Raw genomic sequence first — 25,109 nt, forward strand, 5'->3', positions numbered from 1 at the left:
GTATTATATTAAAAGACTTGTTAGCAAAATCAAGTTTTAATGAATCAAAATAGACAACTAGGAATTTAAAATAGCCGCTTCGTCGTACTACGGCCGTCTTCAGTAAAGTCATTAATAGGACAAAGTAGGAGAATGAGTATTCCTCTATTCTCTATGTTTCTACTGCATGATTACTTCATTAGTCTTCAATATAGGATACTATCTAATTTGCCATTACATTTCGTGGTGCCATGATATTTATATTCAAAATACGTTTATCCTTCTTTTAGCAATTAATTATCTTCTTATAAAAGATTTTCTGTGCTCCAGGTGTTGCCCAGGCACTTCAATTTGTCAATACGTTTGTTTTAATTTTGCTTGTCTTTGTTTTTTTGATGGGCAAAGTATTTATATTCAAAATACGTTTATCCTTCTTTCAGAAATTAATTATCTTCTTATAAAAGATTTTCTGTGCACCAGGTGTTGCCCAGGCACTTCAATTTGTCAATACGTTTGTTTTAATTTTGCTTGTCTTTGTTTTCTTGATGGGCAAGGTATTTATATTCAAAATACGTTTATCCTTCTTTCAGCAATTAATTATCTCCTTATAGAAGATTTTCTGTGCACCAGGTGTTGCCCAGGAACTTTAATTTGTCAATACGTTTGTTTTAATTTTCCTTTTTTTGTGTTTTCTTGATGGGCAAAGTAATTTTTTCTACTGGATTATATCTCTTCATCGCCTCTTTATGTAAAGCCCATTCCTGTGCAAGAACCACAGAGAGGTTTGTTTTGATGAGCTTGATGTACTCATAAATTGATAACATCAGTATTTGACGAAACAAGAATCAACTAACTACCTTTTTCATTTCAGCTAACATAAATTCAACCCAATATGAACGTAAGTATTTGTTAATGTTATTGTATAGGTTAGAACTTCATAATACGATAACTATAAACAGCAAACCTAATTATTAGATGATATAAAGTAATTAATGCATACATAAACCGTTATACGATTAATGTTATTGTTGCAGTTATTCAAGACCATTTTAAAATTATGTGCAATGTCTACGATATATTTAAAAACATTGAATCAAAATACTTGTTTCCAAATGTTGATAATAAAGAAACATATATTTTAAAATTGTATAACTTAATAGTCAATCATTATATCTCATTTTGTTCATACAAAACTGTTTTCCAATTCACATTGAGATGGAATCTGTATGGATTGGCAGTCTTCGGTTCTTGATACAAGACACCATATTGACTAGGAAAATAATTAGAAGGCATTCAACTCCCGTCCTGCAACACGAAAAGGATAGATAATGATGAAAAAAATCAAGCCAAAAAGAATACTTTAATATAAGCAACAACGTGGCAGAATTTACTAACCTATTTGAATTAAGGTAATCGTCCCCAGGCGCGTATCCAGGCGGGCGTTGGGGCGCTCGCCCCGGGTAGATCGAAGATTATGGAGGGGGCGTGCACCTCATCCTACCTCTTACATCGACAACTCCATTTTTGACGTTTCTATTTTTCCTCTCTCACTAATGTGTGTGTGTGTATATATATATATATATATATATATATATATATATATATATATATATATACGCCCTTGGTACGCCCTTGGTTATGGAGTTATGTCCTTCGATGCAACACTGCCATCGAGAGATACAATGTTACACACTTCGACCTGAATGCTAATTGTACCCCAAACCTAGTACCGTAACTCTTACAATGAATCTAAAAATAAATACCGCATGCGACTGGAGAATTGAGTACGTCTCCTGCGAATATCATGTATTGGATCCAAGGGCGTATCATGGGCGTGTTGGGGATTGGCGGACGCACCCATCACTTCTTGAGATAGTTCCCATCTGCATGAAAACGCGCACCCACAACCCTACGCCCCGCCCCTCTAATCGCTTCCCGATGAGTTACAAAACTTAATTAAATGACCTTCGCTCGTAGTACAAAGACCTTGACAAAAATCCGGCAACACACCACTTCATCGATAACAGATGGCCGGATTGTGTATTAGTGACGTCTAGAGGCCGTGCACTGACCTACATGGAGTGTGACCACTCCCGACTTTTCAATTTCCCAAGATCAGGCCCCGAAAAATCCAAGAAATCACAAGAACACTGTACTGTATGGATATCTAGCAATATCTAGCGATATCTAGCGATGAAAATCCCAAGATATTCCCTAAACTGAAGGCAGATAGAGAATCGAAGCCTTCAGTGTGTAATGAACTTGAAAATGTGCGTCTTTCGAAATGAAAAGAATGTGGGGCAAAGTAGCGTAACTCATATGGGCTCGGACCGTGCTAAGCCGGTGGCCCGACCAAAAGGGAGCCCCCACTATACTGATGCACAGAAAAGGGTATACCTCTTTGGATAGGGACGGCCCGTTTTATTGGGAAAGAAAAGCTACTGCAAGACTGAACAAGACAATTATACATATTTTCACGTGATACGGAATACGGACATCATGATCACGGGTTCATTGGGTATTAATGTCTGTATCGAGCTAGTTGTGTTATTTATTATTATAATGAAAACAAAGTATATATAATTTAAAACCCAATTCCAGCCAATGTTATACTGAGTACAACCTCGGGACATATGAATTTTTGAAACTGCGCTCATTTGAAAAAAGAAGGCAGGGCTTTCATATAAGTATAATAATAAAAAGTAAAAATAAAGATGCCTTCGGTGTATCTTGTAAGTAAAAAAGCACAGGAAATTAGATGGAGACAAAGTTTCAGCCGAAATTAGGCCTATGCTTAGGTTTGATTACTGTATTTGTACATTAGTCTCCATTATGCTCCATACAGTAGTGGGGCACTTGCCCACGGCCCCCCTGGAAAATCACAACTAAAATTAAAAAGTTAAGCATTTGACGTTTCAATGATTTCCCCCAATCAACAGTTCTCTAGAAATGTTCATTGCATAGATGTGTGTAGAATTCGGTTTCGGAAATATCTGGTATTTTATTTCCTTCAACGAAGTTATAGTAGCCGTTATAAGAGGTTTCAATATTTGTACACCAATAAATTAACTGTGTCTGAATTTTCGAAAAATCCCTGACCACCATTCTTTATCATACTTCCCTCTACTCGTGCAATTTTGACCTGACCGGTCTGTTAGGGGTTGAAGGAGGTTTTTCTATATTGGTTGTCAATAGATGAAATTTTGTGCAACATTATGGGTATGTTTTGAAGTGAATTTATTCAAGAAAATTGTAAATTTTCAAATTCTGAACAAATAATAGGCTTAAAACCTTGAAAAGTGGGGCTTACGGGTATTGTGGGCCGCGACGTAGAATCACCTACAAAAAGCAATGTTCCACAGGAGATGCGATGAGGTCAAACATAATGTGTGACTGGTGACTATCTTCAAAAAGGTTATGGATGAAAAAAAACTATTGGGAAATTCTTGGTTCTCAGTCAAAAGTGTACATCTGGTTCGTCATTTCAAGCCCGAAAAGTGGCATTTCCGGTGATCTGGGGGGGGGAGAGGGGGCTATCAAAACCAGAAATTTTCTTGTACGCTGCGCGCCAACAGATGGTGGCGCTCCGCTTAGATAGTAATTCGCGCCTCCCGGGTTAGGAAATCCTGGATACGCCCCTGTTGAGAAGGGAAAGCTTGGCACGAATGTATATGCAAACACTTTTCAGCCTACCTCTCCTGTTCTCCCTATTGGCTTCTTTATTATCTCCATCACTCGTGTGCTAATCATCTTATCATTATCTCGTTTGTGTTCACCCTGCTCATTAACCTGACTGTTTTCTGTTTGTGTATTTTTTCCCTTCTGTTACTGTCACTTGTCATTCAGCCACTAAAGAATATCCTACCTCGATCGAAACGTCAAGTCCTCTTACTTTTTCACATTCTCTTACACAGGCCCTTCAAGTGATAAGCAGTTTGTTAACAGGTTTGTCTTATTTTAAAATAAAACATGTCTAAAAAAACGGGATATTTGTCTCATAAGTGGACTCAAAGGTGAGAAAAATGTTTGTTTGTTTTGTAGTTAATGTTTGGTTTCATATTTTTTATCATTTATCTATCTAATTGATAGTATCTGTATTATCCGTTCAGCCTTCATTTATCGTCTTGTAATTTTGTTTTTCAAATATATCCTTGAGTGGCAGGTGTTGACCAGTACGTCAATAAGCTGATAAGGTGGTTTGATTGTTTTTCTCTAGAATAAAATTATGGAACAGTAAGACTTGTCTTGGTGATAAATTAGCTGATGAAGCATATCGCTCTTAATAAAACTCATCATCTGGCTAGAACGTAGAAAGATGTGTATTGATGTTTTCATAAAGAAAAGTCAACTCTGAACTCTGTACTTTCTATAAAAACAAGCATCGATGGCAATATAGCTAATTGTTAGATGAAGAGTTAGTTACGGACTCTATCGGAATCATATGAAATACAGTTAAATGATGTTTTGCACTATTACCCCCTCCCCCAAACACACACACACACATGGCAACTTACTAGAAATGCCAGTTGTTATACTTTGCAATACATTTTGAAGATAGTAACATGAATCTTCAAAGCAGTTGATGAGTAATTAATTTCCTTTCGTTGACTTTTCAGTTAAGCGAGGAACAAAGCGCCATTGTTTGTGGTTCCTTGCTACATCCTCGCATCTGTCTGTGTTGACGTCCAGACGTTTTATATCGCCCTTGCAAATATCTTCGTGGGCAGGTGGGGTAGTTAGTGCTGTCCAATGCTCAAGGGCGTAGGAACCGGGGGACTGGAAAAATATGGAGGGGCGGAAGTATCATTCCGCCCCCCGCTTCGCAAGTCAGAAAACCCCTATTTCATTTCCAAATGAGAAAAATATCCCATTTGGAGCACCAAATTGCATCTAAGGCCAGGTGAAAATGCGAAATTATATACAAAATGGATTGGGTGGGTTGAAGTGTGCTATATTACACCAAATTGCATCTGAGGCCACCTGGAAATGCAAAAAAAAAAAATCCAAATGGGAGGGGGACACCCCCTCCCCTCAGACCCCTCCCCCAGGCCGGTCATCAGTCTTCACCACCCCCCCCCCGCTCAAAAGTACCTTTCTACGCCACTGCCAATGCTCATCTCCCAACTAAAAATTAGAAATACAGGATCTCGTTGGGAATCTACCATCCTCCATTCTGCATACGTGACCAACCACAGCAGCCTTTGTCAGTCTGAGCAATATGTACATTGGGAGTTTTGTGGGAGTCTGGAACATTCTCTCTCCAGGTAAAGCTTATGATTCGTCGCACGCATCGTGGACTGGGTATAGAAACTATTCCCCTTGTTGTCTTGTATGTTCTACATTGCCTAAGATTCACTACTGTATTGGAGAGTACTGATTATTTAGGCGTTATAAACTGCCATATTGGTCTTGATTGCAATTAATTTTGAATTTCTCTCTAGAATTCTGCGTAGTATTCATATTTATGAATTAGCCTACAAAGTCTGCTTAGTTCAGTAAATATATCGACTGAAAGGGATTTAAAGGTAATATGTAAATGATTTAGCCATTATTTTTAATTTAATGGACAAAGGCCCTTTTCTCGGTGCAAGCACGTCTTCTTTTATTCTTCCATCGAACTAAAGATTAACAAGTGCTTTCATGGTTTAACATGGTTTCATTTGTTCATGTAAATATTGAAGACGAGATCTTTCTGAACTAGCACATACATTGAGAAATACCAAAGGGCTATACAAATCTTCGGAGATCTGAAAACAGAATATATAACCAATTCAAGGCACTGCAAGGAGCCAGATACTTTTAAAGATCCAAGGCACTGTTAGGACAGATGTGACCGCGCCATCTGCCAAATAACCCTATTGCTGTTAAGATCAGTTGCGGAAGCGAAACATATCAAGTTTTCATATTTGCTGTTGTAACATGGGATCTGTATATAAAGCAAAATAATCCATTTTTGTCGCTATGAAATATTTTATTGACCATTTACATACGAAAAAACTGTGATACATTGCGACTTCAGGAAAATAACAGCAAAAAAAGATCGTCATTATCTCGTCATTTAATGACCCTAGGGTTACCTGCATACGATACCCAGTCACCGTGCATTATTCATAACACTGCAATAGTCGTTCATTATAAGAATGAAGATTACTTTGTAGATTGTCGTGCACAGTTACAGTTTAACATAGTAGAGACATGCGCAGAAGAGTAAACATTGGAAATAAAACATTGGTTGTACGATATAAAGTATACGTCGTGTATAATTACATGAACCACAATACTTGCAGTAGGAAGTTAAAGAAAGACGTTTAACAATACAAACAAACCGGATGGATAAACTACAAATATTATTTCATTCATAAAGAAACTTGTTCACATATAATTAATTTGACATTGCAACGCTATTCACTTCTCAAATCGTGTCATACTTTAATTTAATATGAACTTCAAGTGGGTTTCAATTAGTTTTTTTTTAAATCCACAGATATCAAAGACAGTTCATTTACTTTGCTTCATATGTAACCCGAGGAGATAAACATGTTAGGTGGAGTGACATGTTCTTCTACATAATGCATAAATCTAACATTATTTGACTTATTTAGACTTATTTGATAATTATCGTATGTAGTAGCGCTGATGCCCTTTTGTGAGAAATTCAACTGGGAAATGAAAAGGAAGTTCTTCTTCTTCAGCCGTTGTCGACCCACTGCTGGATGAAGGCCTCAGCATGATATCTCCAATTCTCTCTCTCCCTTGCATGTGTGTACCAATTGGTTTCATTCCAGAATGTCTGTATTTCATCTCTCCATCTCTTTCTTTGCCTGCCTCTGTTCCTTTTCCCGTCAAGCGGTGTCCATACAGTGGTTAGCGTGCTCCATCTTCCATCTCCCCTTCTAGTGACATGGCCGGCCCATGTCCATTTACGATGTTTGATTACTTCCATTATATCCTGTACCTTTGTCTGTTCCCTTATCCACTTATTGGTTTTGTGATCTTTGTATGTTATGTTAAGCGTACTCCTCTCCATGTTATGTTGTGCGGCTGCTAACTTTCTTCCTTTTTAATTGTTAGTGTCCATGTTTCTGATGCATATGTCATTGATGGGAGAATGCATTGGTCAAACACTTTCCTTTTTAAGCATAATGGTAGATTGCCCTTCATGATGTGACTGTATCTGCCAAATGCTTGCCACCCTGATTTGATTCTCCTACTTATTTCATTATCTTGAAGAGGAAGTTAAATTATGATAATTTGACTTATTCCTCAACGATAATTTCTAATTGAACGAATACAAATAGTGAGAAATACTCAACAGAACCATTATTTTCTGAAATGAAGTTTCTTTCAAGGAGTAAACTATATGCAAATTGTGAAAGGCTCAAGAAAATAGTCCTCTTGTTATCACTAGCTTTATTTCATTGGTGAAACCTGGGTAGATTAGGTAAAATTGTTGACGAATAACTTTTTATACTTTTGCAGTTACGTTGGTACGTCTTCACTTATCGACACACAAACTTTTCGTACTAACCTTAAAAGTATTGGAAATAGAAACAATGTGATAATAAATAAACGAAAACTATCACCAGACCGTTTATATCATGATCAACTACTGTAGTACCGCCGCTCACTGTAACAGATACAATATGAGCCAATGTTGTTTTCTCGTGATCTGTTTCGCATCTATTCAGATTTACTGAGCTAATCTTTTGATTATTGTATTCATTGGGTGTCGCACAACTAGGATAAAGTATCTCGTCAGTATAGGACATTAGTAAATAGTCTCTTAAATGAATTGCATAGCAATCGCACTTTATAGGATTATCTAAAAGGTTCAATGTTGTATATCCATGCAAGTTGTTTAAAGTGTCAACGTCAAGAAATTCGATTTGGTTTCCAGCCAAATCGAGGAACCCAAGATTGGGATTGTTAGAAAAGAGGTTTCGATTGATCGACTCTATCTTATTATATTCAAGTGAAAGACCACTTAACTTTATATTTTGATTAAAAAGGTCTGGATCAGCAAGGTTTTTAATAAGGTTGCCAGACAAGTTAATTTCTTCAACGTTAGGGAAATATGAAAAGAATGGTGAAGAAATATTTTCTATGGAATTATTGTTTAGTCCAAGTGAAACCACTGATGAAGAGTTGTTATTAAACCAATTAATTGGCAAATTCGAAATATTATTATGGCCGAGAATGACAGCACGCAGTGACGTGAATCTGTAGAAATATGCTGAATTTGAGTTAACCAAGTAATTATTTGCTAATCGTAGATATTTAAGAGATGCATGGTAAACATATGTGCCAGTAAAGAACACTAATTCGTTGTCATCTAAATCAAGTGATTCCAAATTTTGCAGATACTGAAGTATATTAAGGGAAAACATTGATATCTTGTTATTGGATAAGTTCAAAGTTTTCAGCCAACTAAATCCACGTAGTGTATCGTCTTTAACAACCACCAATCGGTTATGCGATAAATTCAGGCTTTCTACAGAAGTTAAATTTGGAAAAACATTACCAATATCAACGATACCGTTGTTACTTAAATATAAGTTTTCCAAACTCATCACGCCTTGGAAAATTCTTGTAGGCAGTGTTTCGATATTGTTATGATATATGTAAATATTCTTCAATTTCGTCAAATTTCGAAAATATGTCGAATTAATATTATCAAGCAATAGCTTACCATTGTTAATAAAGGATAACTCTCTTAAGTTACTCAGACCGGCTAGAAACCGCCAGTCACCATTTTGAATGAATGTTGAATTACTATTGGCTATGATCAAATCCGTCAACTTATGAGAGAGTTCCTTTTCAAACTGGTCGGAACTATTTGACATAAGTTTGCTGCAAACTAGAGTATGATATAACGGACAACAGTTGGACGGGGTAGGATTCTCGCATTCATCATATACATGCCAATATAAACCACAAGTATGAGAACACATTTTTAAAACTAGAAATGTCAATATCGCGAGAATAAAGTATTGAGACATTGTCATGGAATTATAAAACCTTATTGACCTTTTTGTGGCAAAAAGACTGCCGAGTAACGAAATGAGTCAATATCGTGCGGGTGTATGGATAAAAACTACTATAACGAACACTTTGAGTGATATGATCGTGAGCAGGAAGATACCAGTCTTTGTAGGAACCTTACTTAAATTATGTGATCGTTTCTTATAGAACTTTCATACCCGTTCCTTAACGTATTCCGCGCGCGTGACGTCGTTTCTGTTATAATTCATTTATGACGGATATTACAATTATTGTTTGATACAAGTTTGATACATTTCTTCTGCTTTCCAAGTTACCTTTAATTTGCGGATATACAATGCAGAGCTGTTAGGAATGAACATGTCCTCTCTGGATCGCTGTGAAGGTATTCACCCAATGAAACCAACATTTGGTAATGTAGTGATATTTAACCTTATAGAATCAACATGGATCAAATCCAACAGTTCCTTGGAGAATTATGATAACATATATTTTAATACACAAACTCCAAATGTGTTGAAAATCGATGGCTATCAAAAGTCGAAAATAGGAAGAGCAGTCCTCCCCAAAAAGGTGTATTCATCTGGAGGTGAGGTGTAAACATCACCCGTATACACAGAACAAATATTCTTGTTAGCACAACAGAGAGATGAATAAATTAGCGTCGATACACCAGGACATTGTAATACATTTTGTAATACATATTTCCTCCACAAAATTGTCTTTCCAAAAATGTCTTAGTTGCATGAAAAATCAATGAGGTTACTTGTCCATAGAATAAATCTCTTTAAGGCAATCATATGCAGTTGTAATAGTCGCATCGATACACCAGAACTGAGTTAGTATTAACGTTTATATACCAGGACAGTTAAGCAAAGACACTGAAATTATGTTTTCCAGCACAAATTCCTCTTTGTAATTTTTCCGTCAGTTCCATGAAAGAATATATTAGCTACATTCAAGAATAGTGAAAACATTTACTTTGACACAACAAGGTTGAGATGGAAATAGCTGCGTTGATACAATAACATGTCCAGGACTAAAGTTCACGTTGATCCATCAGAATGGTGCATAACACATCAAAATATTAGTATGTTGGATGTCGTAAAAATATTCACTTAAATCCTCCTTCTAGTTATGATAAACAAAAAAGTAACACTGGTAAGTTCATGCTTCATTCTCATAAATAATTCAAATAACATGTCCAGGACTAAAGTTCACGTTGATCCATCAGAATGGTGCATAACACATCAAAATATTAGTATGTTGGATGTCGTAAAAATATTCACTTAAATCCTCCTTCTAGTTATGATAAACAAAAAAGTAACACTGGTAAGTTCATGCTTCATTCTCTCCTGGTATTAAAGTAAAAAAAAAGAAGGTTTAAGAATAATCAGGAGACAGCCGCAAAATCTTTCAACAATCTTACCTAGAGAGAAAACAACTGTTAGAAAACAGCTATGTTAAAGTTAGAGCGCCTTACTTTCTGATCCTATCAGAATCTTCTTCAGTGGCAAACTGAGACGCAATCAAACACATCAAGTGACACATATGCACAGACATTTCAATTTTGACATAAAAGTAATGAATAATAATAATACCAAATTAATATGCCACTCTTATCAGTCAAGACGTGTTCAATCGCGCTTACAACGACAACAAATTACGAACGAGACAGATAAATGAATGAATAAATAAATAAATGAAGGATTAAAGCATGACCTCTATCTACCGAATAACACAAGAAGTGCACGGGCGTGCTTAAACCAAAATATAAATAAAGATAGTTGAAAAGAGAAATTAGTTGATAGGTAACTTACAGAAGTATTCATCGTAATTATTAAAGAGAATTTTTTTTAGACGTTTCTTAATAGAATCATAGGTTGGAATGACTCGGAGTTCTAGTGGTATGGTGTTCCATAATCGAGGCCACATTTTCACAAGTGAGCAATCAGTGAACTTGGTTTAAGTTTTTGGTTTGAGTGCAATGGCTATGGAGGTAGGGGAAACTAATTATATCATTGATTAATAAATAGGCGCATTGTCATGTAGACATTTATAGACCATCAGTATCAATTTTAATAAGATTATCTCAAGCACTCCCTATACAATAGTCCGTGTACCTGAGACTGTGGTAAGTACCATTATGTTGATCGGGGTAATGTAAGTGGGTGTTAAACAAGAGCCCAAGGGCACTATGGTTCCTTGCTTGTAAGGAATATTTACAAGGGAACAGCACTGTCCTAAAATCGCTCTGTGGTCTGATGAACACACACAATATTATTGCCCAAAATATCACAAATCAACCGTTGGTCCTGTTGAGAACCTGTTGACGACCAAGTGACTGATATGAGCAAGAGTTGGCTTTTTTTTTTACAGAACTTACAGAATCATCCTAACTGTACTTATTAAGAATTTTAACAAAACCAAACGAACTTCGATCTCTAATAACTTCGCACACAAAGGTTGCAGAGGAGTCAACTTATGGACAATTTAGATCGGAATATGTATTATAAAAAAAAAAAACTTAACCTCTCATAACTTCGCACACGAAGGTCGCACAGGGGTCAACCATGGGCAATTTTGATCGGAAGGTACCTTTGAGATCCGATTATGGCCACGAAAATTTAAATAACCAAAGAAACTAATAAAGGTCACCGGAGGTCAACCTGAGGTCAAAGGTCACCTAGATGCGGGTCGACTGTTGGATTACAATAGCGTAACTCCCAACCTTGACGGACATTTTGTTTCAAGTTATTACAAAAATTATAGTTTTTGACCCCTTATTGACCTTTGTTGACCTTGGATCACATGACCCTTATGTTTTGAAACGATCCCTTACCCCATTCATAACTACTCCCAAAATATCAACCATGTCGGAACCCTGTCAATAGGAGTTATTGCTGTTTTCAATATTATGGTTTTGGCGTCTAACTGACCTTTGGTGACCTTCACATGCACCAAAAAAAAATAGGGCACACGTTCTCACTATGGCGGATCTATATACCAAGTTTGAGTTATGTTCAACTTTACCCTTGTTGAGTTACAATGTACCCAAACAAGTGTCGCACACGCACACATAGACGCACACGCCAACCTGACTACATAGGTTCCTTTGCTAAAGCAAGGAACCAATAAAAACCAATTTGGAAATGTATCTATCACGAAAATAAATGTTTGCACTTCAGATGACGTATAAGGAATAAACTTATTTGTTATTTCTCCTGAAATACAATTCTCATTCGACTACTCAAAATGTATATTATATGCCATCCTTATTCATTAGGAATATAACCCCTGTGACGCGGTACAAGTACGAAGGTTCTAATATTTTTCACTAATGTTTCTAGAATGACTGGCAGTATTCCAAATGTTCCAATATTCCAAATTGAAAAGTAAAGTAAGTCATTGACTATGAAGCCAAAATCTTACCACTGATATACTAGAAGACTGAAAAACAAAACAAAGAATGTAAAACTTTAAACTTTTATCTGGCTTTATTTTATTGTCTATAGTATTCCATGAGGGAATGATATAAACAAAAAATCTACATTTACTTCAACGGTATCAGGACAAAGAATAGAGCCAGCCATGAGAACAAAACAAACCATTCTCTAAAAGACATATCATATGTAATTGTTTAAAACAAATGAAAGTATAGCGAAATCGCGTGGCATTCAAGAACCTAACGATGCATGTAGATTCAACAATTTATTGTAAGCAACTAGATTGACGTTGTTCTTATGTTAATCATCTTTAGATGCAGCTCTTACCTGTGTCCATTTCAAACTTTTCATCATAACCATTAACTACAGCAACCTTTTATTTGTTTGAAAATACCTTTTCCAAACTAAAAATTTCAATGTTGCAATGATAAAGTATTGAGACATTGATTAAAATATTGAGATATTGTTCTTTTCTTCTCTCCATCCCTCCTCTACTGATCCTCTTACCTTTTCTCTTTGTGTTCCTTCTGCTTATTAACCTGTCTGTATTTTGTTTGTGTATTTGTCCCTTCTGTTACTGTAACTTGTCATTTAGCCACGAAAGAAGATCCTACTTCAATTGAAACGTCAAGTCCTCTTACTTTTTCACATTCTCTTACACAGGCCCTTCAGTGGATAAGCAGTTTGCTAACAGTTTTGTCTTATTTTAAAATAAAACATGTCTAAAAGACGGGATATTTGTCTCATAAGTGGACTCAAGAGAGAAAAATGTTTGCTTGTTTTGTAGTGTACCTTTCCGTCTAATGTTTGGTTTCCTTTTTTTATCATTTATCTATCTAATTGATAGTATCTGTATTATCCGTTCAGCCTCATTTATCGTCTTGTAATTTTGTTTTTCAAATATATCCTTGAGTGGCAGGTGTTGACCAGTACGTCAATAAGCTGATAAGGTGGTTTGATTGTTTTTCTCTAGAATAAAATTATGGAACAGTAAGACTTGTCTTGGTGATAAATTACCTGATGAAGCATATCGCTCTTAATGAAACTCATCATCTGGCTAGAACGTAGGAAGATGTATATTGATGTTTTCATCAAGAAACATCAACTCTGAACTCTGTACTTTCTATAAAAACAAACATCGATGGAAATATAGCTAATTGTTAGATAAAGAGTTAGTTACGGACTCTAGCGGAATCAAATCAAATACAGTTAAATGATGTTTTGCACTATTACCCCCTCCCCCAAACACACACACCTGACAACTTACTAGAAATGCCAGTTGTTATACTTTGCAATACATTTTGAAGATAGTAACATGAATCTTCAAAGCAGTTGATGAGTAATTAATTTCCTTTCGTTGACTTTTCAGTTAAGCGAGGAACAAAGCGCCATTGTTTGTGGTACCTTGCTACATCCTCGCATCTGTCTGTGTTGACGTCCAGACGTTTTATATCGCCCTTGCAAATATCTTCGTGGGGCAGGTGGGGTAGTTAGTGCTGTCCAATGCTCCTCTTTCCAACTAAAAATGAGAAAAACAGGATCTCGTTGGGAATCTACTATCCTCCCTTCTGCATATGTGACCAGACCAGAGCAGGCTATGTCAGCCTGAGCAATATGTACATTGGGAGTTTTGTGAGAGTTTGGAACATTCTCTCTCCAGGTAAAGCCTATGATTCGTCGCACGCAGCGTGGGTATAGAAACTATTCCCCTTGTCGTCTTGTATGTTCTACATTGCCTAAGCTTCACTAATGTATTGGAGAGTACTGATGATTTAGGCAAACTGCCATATTGGTCTTGATTGCAATTAATTTGAATTTCTCTCTAGTATTCTGCGTAGTATTCATATTTATGAATTAGCCTACAAAGTTTGCTTAGTTCAGTACATATATCGACTAAAATGGAAGTAAAGGTAATATGTAAATGATTTAGCCATTATTTTTCATTTAATGGACAAAGGCTCTTTTCTCGGTGCAAGCATGTCTTCTTTTATCCTTCCAGCAAACTAAAGATTAACAAGTGCTTTTATGGTTTAACATGGTTTCCTTTGTTCATGTAAATATTGAAGACAAGATCTTTCTGAACTAGCACATACATTGAGAAATACCAAAGAGCTATAACAATCTTCGGAGATCTGAAAACAGAATATATAACCAATTCAAGGCACTGCTAGGAGCCAGATACTTAGATAAAGATCCAAGGCACTGTTAGGACAGATGTGACCGCGCCATCTGCCAAATATCTCTATTGCTGTTAAGATCAGTGGGGAAAACCATGGGTCACTAGGTCAGTTGCGGAAGCGAAACATATCAAGTTTTCATATTTGCTGTTGTAACATGGGATTTGTATATGAAGCAAAATCATCCAGTTTTGTCGCTAAGAAATATTTGATATTTTATTGACACTTTACACACGAAACAAAACTGTGATACATTGCGACTTCAGGAAAATAACAGCAAAAAAGACGGTTATCTCGTCATTTAATGACCCAAGGGTTACCTGCATACGATACCCATTCGCCGTGCATTATTCATAACAGTGCAATAGTCTTTCATGATAAGAATGAAGATTACTTTGTAGATTGTCGTGCACAGTTACAGTTTAACATAGTAGAGACATGCGCAGAAGAGTAAACATTGAAAATAAAACATTGGTTGTACGATATAAAGTATACGTCATGTATAATTACATGAACCACAATACTTGCAGTAGGAAGTTAAAGAAAAGACGTTTAACAATACAAACAAACCGGATGGATACACTGCAAATATGATTTCATTCATATAGAAACTTGTTCACATATAATTAATTTGACATTGCAACGCTATTCACTTCTCAAATCGTGTCATACTTTAATTTAATATGAACTTCAAGTGGGCTTCAATTAGTTTTTTTAAAATCCACAGATATCAAAGACAGCTCATTTACTTTGCTTCATATGTAACACGAGGAGATAAACATGTTAGGTGGAGTGACATGTTCTACATAATGCATAAATCTAACATTATTTGACTTATTTAGACTTATTTAGACTTATTTGATAATTATCGTATGTAGTAGCGCTGATGCCCTTTTGTGAGAAATTCAACTGGGAAATGAAAAGGAAGTTCTTCTTCTTCAGCCGTTGTCGATCCACTGCTGGATGAAGGCCTCAGCATGATATCTCCAACTCTCTCTCTCCCTTGCATGTGTGTACCAATTGGTTTCATTCCAGAATTTCTGTATTTCATCTCTCCATCTCTTTCTTTGCCTGCCTCTGTTCCTTTTCCCGTCAAGCCGTGTCCATACAGTGGTTAGCGTGCTCCATCTTCCATCTCCCCTTCTAGTGACATGGCCGGCCCATGTCCATTTACGATGTTTGATTACTTCCATTATATCCTGTGCCTCTGTCTGTTCCCTTATCCACTTATTGGTTTTGTGATCTTTGTATGTTATGTTGAGCATACTCCTCTCCATGTTATGTTGTGCGGCTGCTAACTTTCTTTCCATTTTAATTGTTAGTGTCCATGTTTCTGATGCATATGTCATTGATGGGAGAATGCATTGGTCATACACTTTCCTTTTTAAGCATAATGGTAGATTGCCCTTCATGATGTGGCTGTATCTGCCAAATGCTTGCCACCCTGCTTTGATCCTCCTCCTTATTGCATTATCTTGAAGAGGAAGTTAAATTATGATAATTTGACTTATTCCTCAACGATAATTTCTATTTGAACGAATACAAAAAGTGATAAATTCTCAACAGAACCATTATTTTCTGAAATGAAGTTTCTTTAAAGGAGTAAACTATATGCAAATTGTGAAAGGCTCAAGAAAATAGTCCTCTTGTTATCACTAACTTTATATCATTGGTGAAACCTGGGTAGATTAGGTTAAATTGTTGACGAACAACTTTCTGTACATTTGCAGTTACGTTGGTACGTCTTCACTTATCGACACACAAACTTTTCGTACTAACCTTAAAAGTATTGGAAATAGAAACAATGTGATAATAAATAAACCGAATACTATCACCAGACCGTTTATATCATGATCAACTACTGTAGTACCACCGCTCACTGTAACAGATACAATATGAGTCAATGTTGTTTTCTCGTGATCCGTTTCGCATCTATTCAGATTTACTGAGCTAATCTTTTGATTATTGTATTCATTGGGTGTCGCACAACTAGGATAAAGTCTATCGTGAGTATAGGAAATTAATAAATAGTCTCTTAAATGAATTGCATAGCAATCGCACTTAATAGGATTATCTAAAAGGTTCAATGTTGTATATCCATGCAAGTTGTTTAAAGTGTCGACGTCAAGAAATTCGATTCGGTTTCCAGCCAAATCGAGGAACCGAAGATCGCGATTGTTATAAAAGAGGTTTGGATTAATCGACTCTATCTTATTATATTCAAGTGAAAGAGCACTTAACTTTTCATTTTGATTAAAAAGGTCTGGATCAGCAAGGTTTTTAATAAGGTTGCCAGACAAGTTAATTTCTTCCACGTTAGGGAACTTTGAAAAGAATGGTGAAGAAATATCTTCTATGAAATTATTTTTTAGTCCAAGTTGAACCACTGATGAAGAGTTGTTATTAAACCAATTTATTGGCAAATTTGAAATATTATTATGGCTGAAATTGACAGAACGCAGTGACGTAATTCCGTAGAAATAAGCTGAATTTAAGTTGACCAAGTAGTTATTTTCTAATACTAGATATTTTAGAGATTTATGGTAAACATATGTTCCAGTAAGAAACACTAACTCGTTGTCATCTAAATCAAGTGATTCCAAATTTTGCAGATACTGAAGTATATTAAGGGAAAATATTGATATCTTGTTCTTGGATAAGTTTAAAGTTTTCAGCGAACTAAATCCACGTAGTGTATCGTCTTTAACAACCACCAATCGGTTATGCGATAAATTCAGGCTTTCTACAGAAGTTAAATTTTGAAAAACATTACCAATATCAACGATACCGTTGCTACTTAAATATAGGTTTTCCAAACTCATCATGCCTTGGAAAATTCTTGTGGGCAGTGTTTCGATATTGTTATGATATATGTAAATACTCTTCAATTTCGTCAAATTTTGAAAATATGTCGAATTAATATCATCAAGCAATAGCTTACCATTGTTAATAAAGGATAACTCTCTTAAGTTACTCAGACCGGCGAGAAACCGCCAGTCACCAGTTTGAATGAAGGTTGAATTACTATTGCTTATGACCAGAGCCGCCAATTTATGAGAGAGTTCCTTTTCAAACTGGTCGGAACTATTTGACATAAGTTTGCTGCAAACTAGAGTATAATATAACGGACAACAGTTGGACGGGGTAGGATTCTCGCAGTCATCATATACATCCCAATATAAACCACACGTTTTAGAACATATTTTCAAAACTAGAAATGTCAAAGTCGCGAGAATAAAGTATTGAGACATTGTCCTTGAAAACCTTATTGGCCTTTTTGTGGCAAAAAGACAGCCCAGTAACGAAATGAGTCAAACCCGTGAGAGGGTCTGGATAAAAACTACTATAACGAACACATTGAGTGATATGATCGTCAGCAGGAAGATACCAGTCTTTGTAGGAACCTTACTTAAATTATGTGATCGTTTCTTATAAAACTTTCATACCCGTTCCTTAACGTATTCCGCGCGCGTGCCGTCGTTTCTGTTATAATTCGTTTATGACGGATATTACAATTATTGTTTGATACAAGTTTGATACATTTCTTCTGCTTTCCAAGTTACCTTTAATTTGCGGATATACAATGCAGAGCTGTTAGGAATGAACATGTCCTCTCTGGATCGCTGTGAAGGTATTCACCCAATGAAACCAACATTTGGTAATGTAGTGATATTTAACCTTATAGAATCAACATTGATCAACTCCAACAGTTCCTTGGAGAATTATGATAACATATATTTTAATACACAAACTCCAAATGTGTTGAAAATCGTTGGCGATCAAAAGTCGAAAATAGGAAGAGCATTCCTCCCCAAAAAGGTGTATTCATCTGGAGGTGAGGTGTAAACATCACCCGTATACACAGAACAAAGATTCTTGTTAGCACAACAGAGCGATGAATAAAGTAGCGTCGATACACCAGGACGTTGAAACTAATAAAGCTGATAAACCAGGACAGTTTTATCAAGATATTTGAAATACATATTTCCTCCACAAAATTATCTTGAAAAAATGTATTAGATGCATGAAAATTAATGAGGTATTTTGTCCATAGGAAAAAACTTACTTTAAGGAAATCATATGCAGTTGTAATAGTCGCATCGATACACCAGAACGGAGTTAGTATTATATACCAGGACAGTTAAGCAAAGACACTGAAATTATGTTTTCCAGAACAAATTCCTCTTTGTAATTTTTCCATCAGTTCCATGAAAGAATATATTAGCTACATTCAAGAATAGTGAAAACATTTACTTTGACACAACAAGGTTGAGATGTAAATAGCTGCGTTGATACAATAACCCTCCTAGGACTAAAGTTCACATGATCCATTAGACCGGTGCATAACACATAGAATTTTAATAGTATGTTGGATGTCGTAAAAATATTCACTTAAATCCTTCTAGTTATGGTATAAAAATGTAACACTGGTCAGTTGATGCTTCATTCTCTCCTGGTATTAAATTTATAGAAAAGGATTTAAGAATAATCAGGAGACAGCCGCAAAATCTTTCGACAACCTTACCTAGAGAAAAAACAACTGCCAGTAAACTGCTATGTTAAAGTTAGAGTGCCTTACTTTTGTAACCTATCAGAATCTTCTTCAGTGGCAAACTGAACGCAAACAAATACATCAAGGGACACATATGGACAGACCATTCAATTTTGACAAATTAGTAATGAATAATAATATTAATAATGCCAAATGAATATGCAACTCTTATCAGTCAAGACGTGTTCAATCGCGCTTACAACGACAACAAATTACTAACGAAACAGATAAATGAATGAATAAATGAAGGGTTAAAGCATGACCACTATCTAGCGGACAACACAAGAACTCCACGGTAGTGCTTAAACCAAAATATAAATAAAGATAGGAGAAAAGAGAAATCGGTTGATAGTTAACTTACAGAAGTATTCATCGTAATTAATAAAGAGAAAATGTTTTAGACGTTTTTTAATAGAATAGTTTGGAATGACACGGAGTTCTATTGGTATTGTGTTCCATAATTTAGGGCCACATTTGACAAATGAGCAATCAGCGGACTTGGTTTAAGTTTTTGGTTTGAGTGCAATGGCTATGGAGGGAGTGAAACTAATTATATCATTGATTAACTAAATAGGCGCATAGTCATGTAGACATTTATAGACCATCAGTATCATTTTTAATAAGATTATTTCAAGCACTCCCTATACAATATGCCATGTACCGGCGACTGTGGTTAGTACCATTATGTTGATCGGGGTAACGTAAGTTGGTGTTAAACAAGAGCCCAAGGGCACTATGGTTCCTTGCTTGTAAGGAATATTTACAAGGGAGCAGCACTGTCCTAAAATTGCTATGTGGTCTGATGTACACACACAATATTATTGCCAAAAATATCACAAATCAACTGTTGGTCCTTTCGAGAACCTGTTGAAGACCAGGTGACTAATATGATCAAGAGTTGGCTTTTTTTTTCGTTTACAGAACTCACAGAACCATCCTAACTGTACTAATTAAGAATTTTAACAAAAACCAAACGAACCTTGATCTCTAATAACTTCGCACACAAAGGTTGCAGAGGAGTCAACTTATGGACAATTCAGATCAGAATATGGCCACGAAAATTCAATCAATCAATTTGAAAGAAACTAATACAGGTCACTGGCGGTCAACCTGAGGTCAAAGGTCATCCAATGCAGGTCAACTATTGGATTACAATAGCGTTACTCCCAACCTTGACGGACATTTTGTTCTCAAGTTATTGCAAAATACTAGGTTGTGACCCCTAATTGACCTTTGTTGACCTCGGATCACATGACCATTATGTTTTGATACGGTCCCTTACCCCATTCACAACTAGTCCCAAAATATCAACCATGTCCGTCGGACCCTGTCAGTGGGAGTTTCACAAGTTATTACAAACAATAAAAACATTTTGACTCATAATTGACCTTTTGTGACCTTGGATCAGTTATTTTGGAAAACGTGCCCCTACAACCTTTACAACTTGTCCCAATATATCAGCCATGTCAGACTTCGTGGCTTGAAGTTGTTGCAAAAATTAGCATAAGTTAGCAGTTTTTTGCACATAAGCAACCTTGAATGACCTTGGATGACTTGATGGTTTTTATCAAAAATGTTCCCCTTGATGATGTGAAATCTGACCTAATTTTTTTATGTGCTCCAATGTACTGACACAGTGTTATTGCTAATAGGGTATCAGAGCCAACATTTGGCACCTTATAACTTGAGAACTGGGTGTCCGATTGAAGCAAGAATTAGTTTCCTCTATAGAGCACAAGGAGCTCTATCATATATCAAAATATTGACCAACTTTTTTTGTTTGCCCCATATCTCCTTAAATGAGCATATATTTCAAGATTTGACCTTAGATTCTTTGACCTGACGGTCAGATGTAGTTTGACACGCTGATTCCAAAAAGCAACATGACAAGTCTGTACGACCATCCTAACTGTACTTATTTAAACAAAAAAACTTGACCTATGATAACTTCACACAGGGGTCAACAATAGACAAGTTTGATTGGAAGGTACCTTTGAGATCCGATTATGGCCACCAAAATTCAAATAACCAAAGAAACTAATGAAGGTCACCGGAGGTCAACCTGAGTTCAAAGGTCACCTAGATGCGGGTCGACTGTTGGATTACAATTGCGTAACTCCCAACCTTGACGGACATTTTGTTTTCAAGTTATTGCATAAATTCTAGTTTATGACCCCTTACTGACCGTTGTTGACCTTGGATCAAATGACCCTTATGTTTCGAAACGATCCCTTACCCCATTCATAACTACTCCCAAAATATCAACCATGTCGGATCCTGTCAGTGGGAGTTTCACAAGTAATTACAAACAAAAAAACCTTTTGACCCATAATTGACCTTTTGTTACCTTGCATCACATAACGGTTTTATTGGAAAGCGTGCCCCTACTACATCTACAACTTTTCCCAATATACCAGCCATGTCGGACTTCGTGACTAGAAGTTGTTCTAAAAATTAGAACAATTTTGCATTTTTTTTGGCACATATGTATGTATGTATGTATATGTGATCTTCCCGCAAGCAGGAACTCGCGAAAGAAGCCATGGAGGCTTAAACATAAGCAACTTTGAATGACCTTGGATGACTTGATGGTTTTGATCAAAAATGTTCCCCTTGATGATATGAAATTTATCCTAAATTTGTCATGTGCTCCAATGTACACACACAATGTTATTGCTAATAAGGTATCAGATCCAACCTTTGGCCCCTCATAACTTGAGAACTGGGTGTCCGATTGAAGCGGGAGTTAGTTCCCTCTATAGAGCACAAAGAGTTCTATCATATATCAAAATACTGTCAAACTGTTTTTGTTTTGCCCCGTATCTCTTAAAATGAGCATATTTTTCAAGATTTGACCTTTTGACCTCACGGTCAGATGTAGTTTGACAGGCGGATTACAAAAAGCAACATGACAAGTCTGTTCGACCATCCTAACTGTACTTATTAAAAAATTAACCTCTCATAACTTCGCACATGAAGGTCGCACAGGGGTCAACCATGGACAAGTTTGATCGGAAGGTACCTTTGAGATCCGATTATGGCCACGAAAATTCCAATAACCAAAGAAACTAATGAAGGTCACCGGAGGTTTACCTGAGTTCAAAGGTCACCAAGATGCGGGTAGACTGTTGGATTACAATTGCGTAACTCCCAACCTTGACGGACATTTTGTTTTCAAGTTATTGCATAAATTCTAGTTTATGACCCCTTATTGACCTTTGTTGACCTTGGATCACATGACCTTTATGTTTTGAGACGATCCCTTACCCCATTCATAACTACTCCCAAAATATCAACCATGTCGGATCCTGTCAGTGGGAGTTATTGCTGGTTTCAATATTTTGGTTTTTGGCCTCTAACTGACCTTTGGTGACCTTCACAGGCACCAAAAACAATAGGGCACACGTTCTCACTATGGCAGATCTCTATACCAAGTTTGAGTTAAGTTCAACTTATTCCTTGTTGAGTTACAATGTACCCAAACAAGTGTCGCAGACGCACACACAGACGCACACGCCAACCTGACTACATAGGTTCCTTTTGCTAAAGCAAGGAACCAATAAAAACCAATTTGGAAATGTATCTATCACGAAAATAAATGTTTGCACTGCAGATGACGTATAAGGAACAAACGTATTTGTTATTTCTTCTGAAATACAATTCTCATTCGACCACTCAAAATGTATATTATATGCCATCCTTACTCATTAGGAATATAACCCCTGTGACGCGGTACGAGTACGAAGGTTCTAATATTTTTGACTTATGTTTCTAGAATGACTGGCAGTATTCCAAATGTAATTGAAAATTAAGGTAAGTCATTGACTATGAAGCCAGAATCTTACTACTGATATACTAGAAGACTGAAAAACACAAGAAAGTAAAACTTTAAACTTTCATCTGCCTTAATTTTATTGTCTATAGTATTCCATGAGGGAATGATATAAAAACAAAAAAATCTACATTTACTTCAACGGTATCAGGACAAAGAAGAAAGCCAGCATTGAGAACAAAACAAAACTTCCCCTAAAAGACATGTCTTTTGTAATCGTTTAAAAAAAAAATGAAATAGCGGAATCGCGTGGCGTTAAAGAACGTAACGATTCATATGGTCGAACAATTTATTGGAAGAACTAGATTATGTTCTTGTTTTACTCATCTATAGATGCAGCTCTTACCAGTTTCCATTTCAAAATTGTTATCATAACCAGTAACTACAGCAACCTTTTTATTTGTTGCCCCTTTTCTTTTTCTTTGATGCATTTTTATTTTCAAAAGGAACTTTCCTCTCCTTGAAAGAAAGAATTTACCATTGTTCCCATGAGTGGTACAAAAGTGATAACTTAATGTAGGAAAGCAATAAAAAAAAACATTCTGCTACATAATTTAACACACAAAAACAGCCTTTGTAGTCATCAAGGGCAAGTGGAGGGAAATGTTGCGCCGTTGTTTAGTTCGATCAGTGCTTACTAGTCGTTTCACTTCCATAAGAAAATTGGGTTGTTGTGTGATGCATGAAAGCAGAATCATCACGATTCTTTGTTGGTTTATATCCATGCATATCCCCTGAGCACAGACCTCGCTATATAATGTTACTCGGCAGAGGCCAAAACATTTTGATACAGCGAAGAATTATGATTAAAGCTGGAAAGCAAGGCTTCGCCCCAATTTGGCGCTACAGTACCAAACTATTGAAGGAAATGTAAGGTACCCACATGGGGTTTCGAGCCAGGAATCATGTACCAGGTAGAGGAACACAAAGCCAATCAAGTTTTGCAAAAAAAAATGAAACTTAAAAAGTGCCACTGTACATTAGTTAGAAATTCATTAAGTTCATGAACAGGGGCAAAAATAGTAAAATATTTATAAAATGAAAAATTAACATGGCAATTATTTTGTGTTACATTGAAACTTATGTACTGGAATACATATTATGTAGCGGCAAACAAACGATTGTAACTGTAGCGATATTTCCTGAAGCGTGAAGGTTGTTTTGTGTGAATATTACACGACTAGCACAGAATGATAGAAAATTGTAATCTAACACAGATAACACCTTCAGTAAAAGACTAGAATTAAATGCATGCTATAGTTCTACTTGAGAAGATGTTTTATTTCCTTCAGCCACATTGTGCAATGCCCCAAACCACGTGCATCAACAAAAAAACTTTTCTTGACTCAACTTCCATGTTTCTTAAAACTTTATGACAAGCAAAACCCTGTGCCACAGCGTTTGAAAGAATTTCAAAATTCTAGATATTAGTTTCAAAATGGAGGTTATACAGACTATTTTACATTTTCTCTGGTCCACCCACTGAGTGCTACTTTTTATTTATTATTAGAATGATGTCTTAAGGACTTTGCTTTCTGTCAGACTTTTCTACAATATGATGGTTTTACATTTCAGTTTGACGTTTTCCAGGGATTCCCGATTATTTAGAACTCAATGTGTTTGTTTCTAATCAACTGGAATCATTTTTAAGTACTAAAGTTAATTTGGTGCAAATAAATATTGAGATTGATTTCAGCTTGATTAATCTTATTATGAGTGATAGTTGGTAGGCTCTGTCGGAAAATGATGACCAATTTAAGTAAAAAGTGCTTTAATCCATGAAATAAACAATTACAGTACTACTGCATTTGCAAATTTGGACTTTTATATAATGGAGACTTCAGCAGCATCAAAGTTAATACGAATTTGGTGTCTTATTTGATTAAAATTCCATTACTTTTCTGAGTTTTACCGTGGTCAACGGTTTCAAAGGTACTAGTAGAATTTGATGTATTTACTCTCTAGCTTGTGTTTTAGGTTACATTTGGGTGAAAGAGAAAAAGAAAAGTCCAGAGTATGGAACAACTTATATTCTGAGTGTGTGTGATTGATACATGGTCATGTTTATGCATGACAATTGTAGATATGTTTGACAAATTCAAGTCCACAGGGTATTCAATCTG

General features: G+C 36.1%; 1 protein-coding gene across 1 annotated transcript; it reads right to left on the reverse strand.

The window, feature by feature from the left end:
- Positions 1-6,494: 6,494 nt before the first annotated feature.
- Positions 6,495-9,631, reverse strand: LOC139982088 (uncharacterized). Its single transcript, XM_071994627.1, has one exon. It carries the CDS (start codon positions 8,982-8,984, stop codon positions 7,509-7,511), a length of 1,476 nt encoding a protein of 491 aa, XP_071850728.1. The 5' UTR covers positions 8,985-9,631; the 3' UTR covers positions 6,495-7,508.
- Positions 9,632-25,109: the final 15,478 nt, after the last annotated feature.

The sequence above is a fragment of the Apostichopus japonicus genome, chromosome 16, assembly GCF_037975245.1.
Source record: "Apostichopus japonicus isolate 1M-3 chromosome 16, ASM3797524v1, whole genome shotgun sequence".
NCBI lineage: Eukaryota > Metazoa > Echinodermata > Holothuroidea > Aspidochirotida > Stichopodidae > Apostichopus > Apostichopus japonicus.

Bases quoted from the DNA above. Each gene is read 5' to 3' on its own strand.
- LOC139982088 (XM_071994627.1), bottom strand. From the start codon at position 8,984: ATGACAATGTCTCAATACTTTATTCTCGCGATATTGACATTTCTAGTT.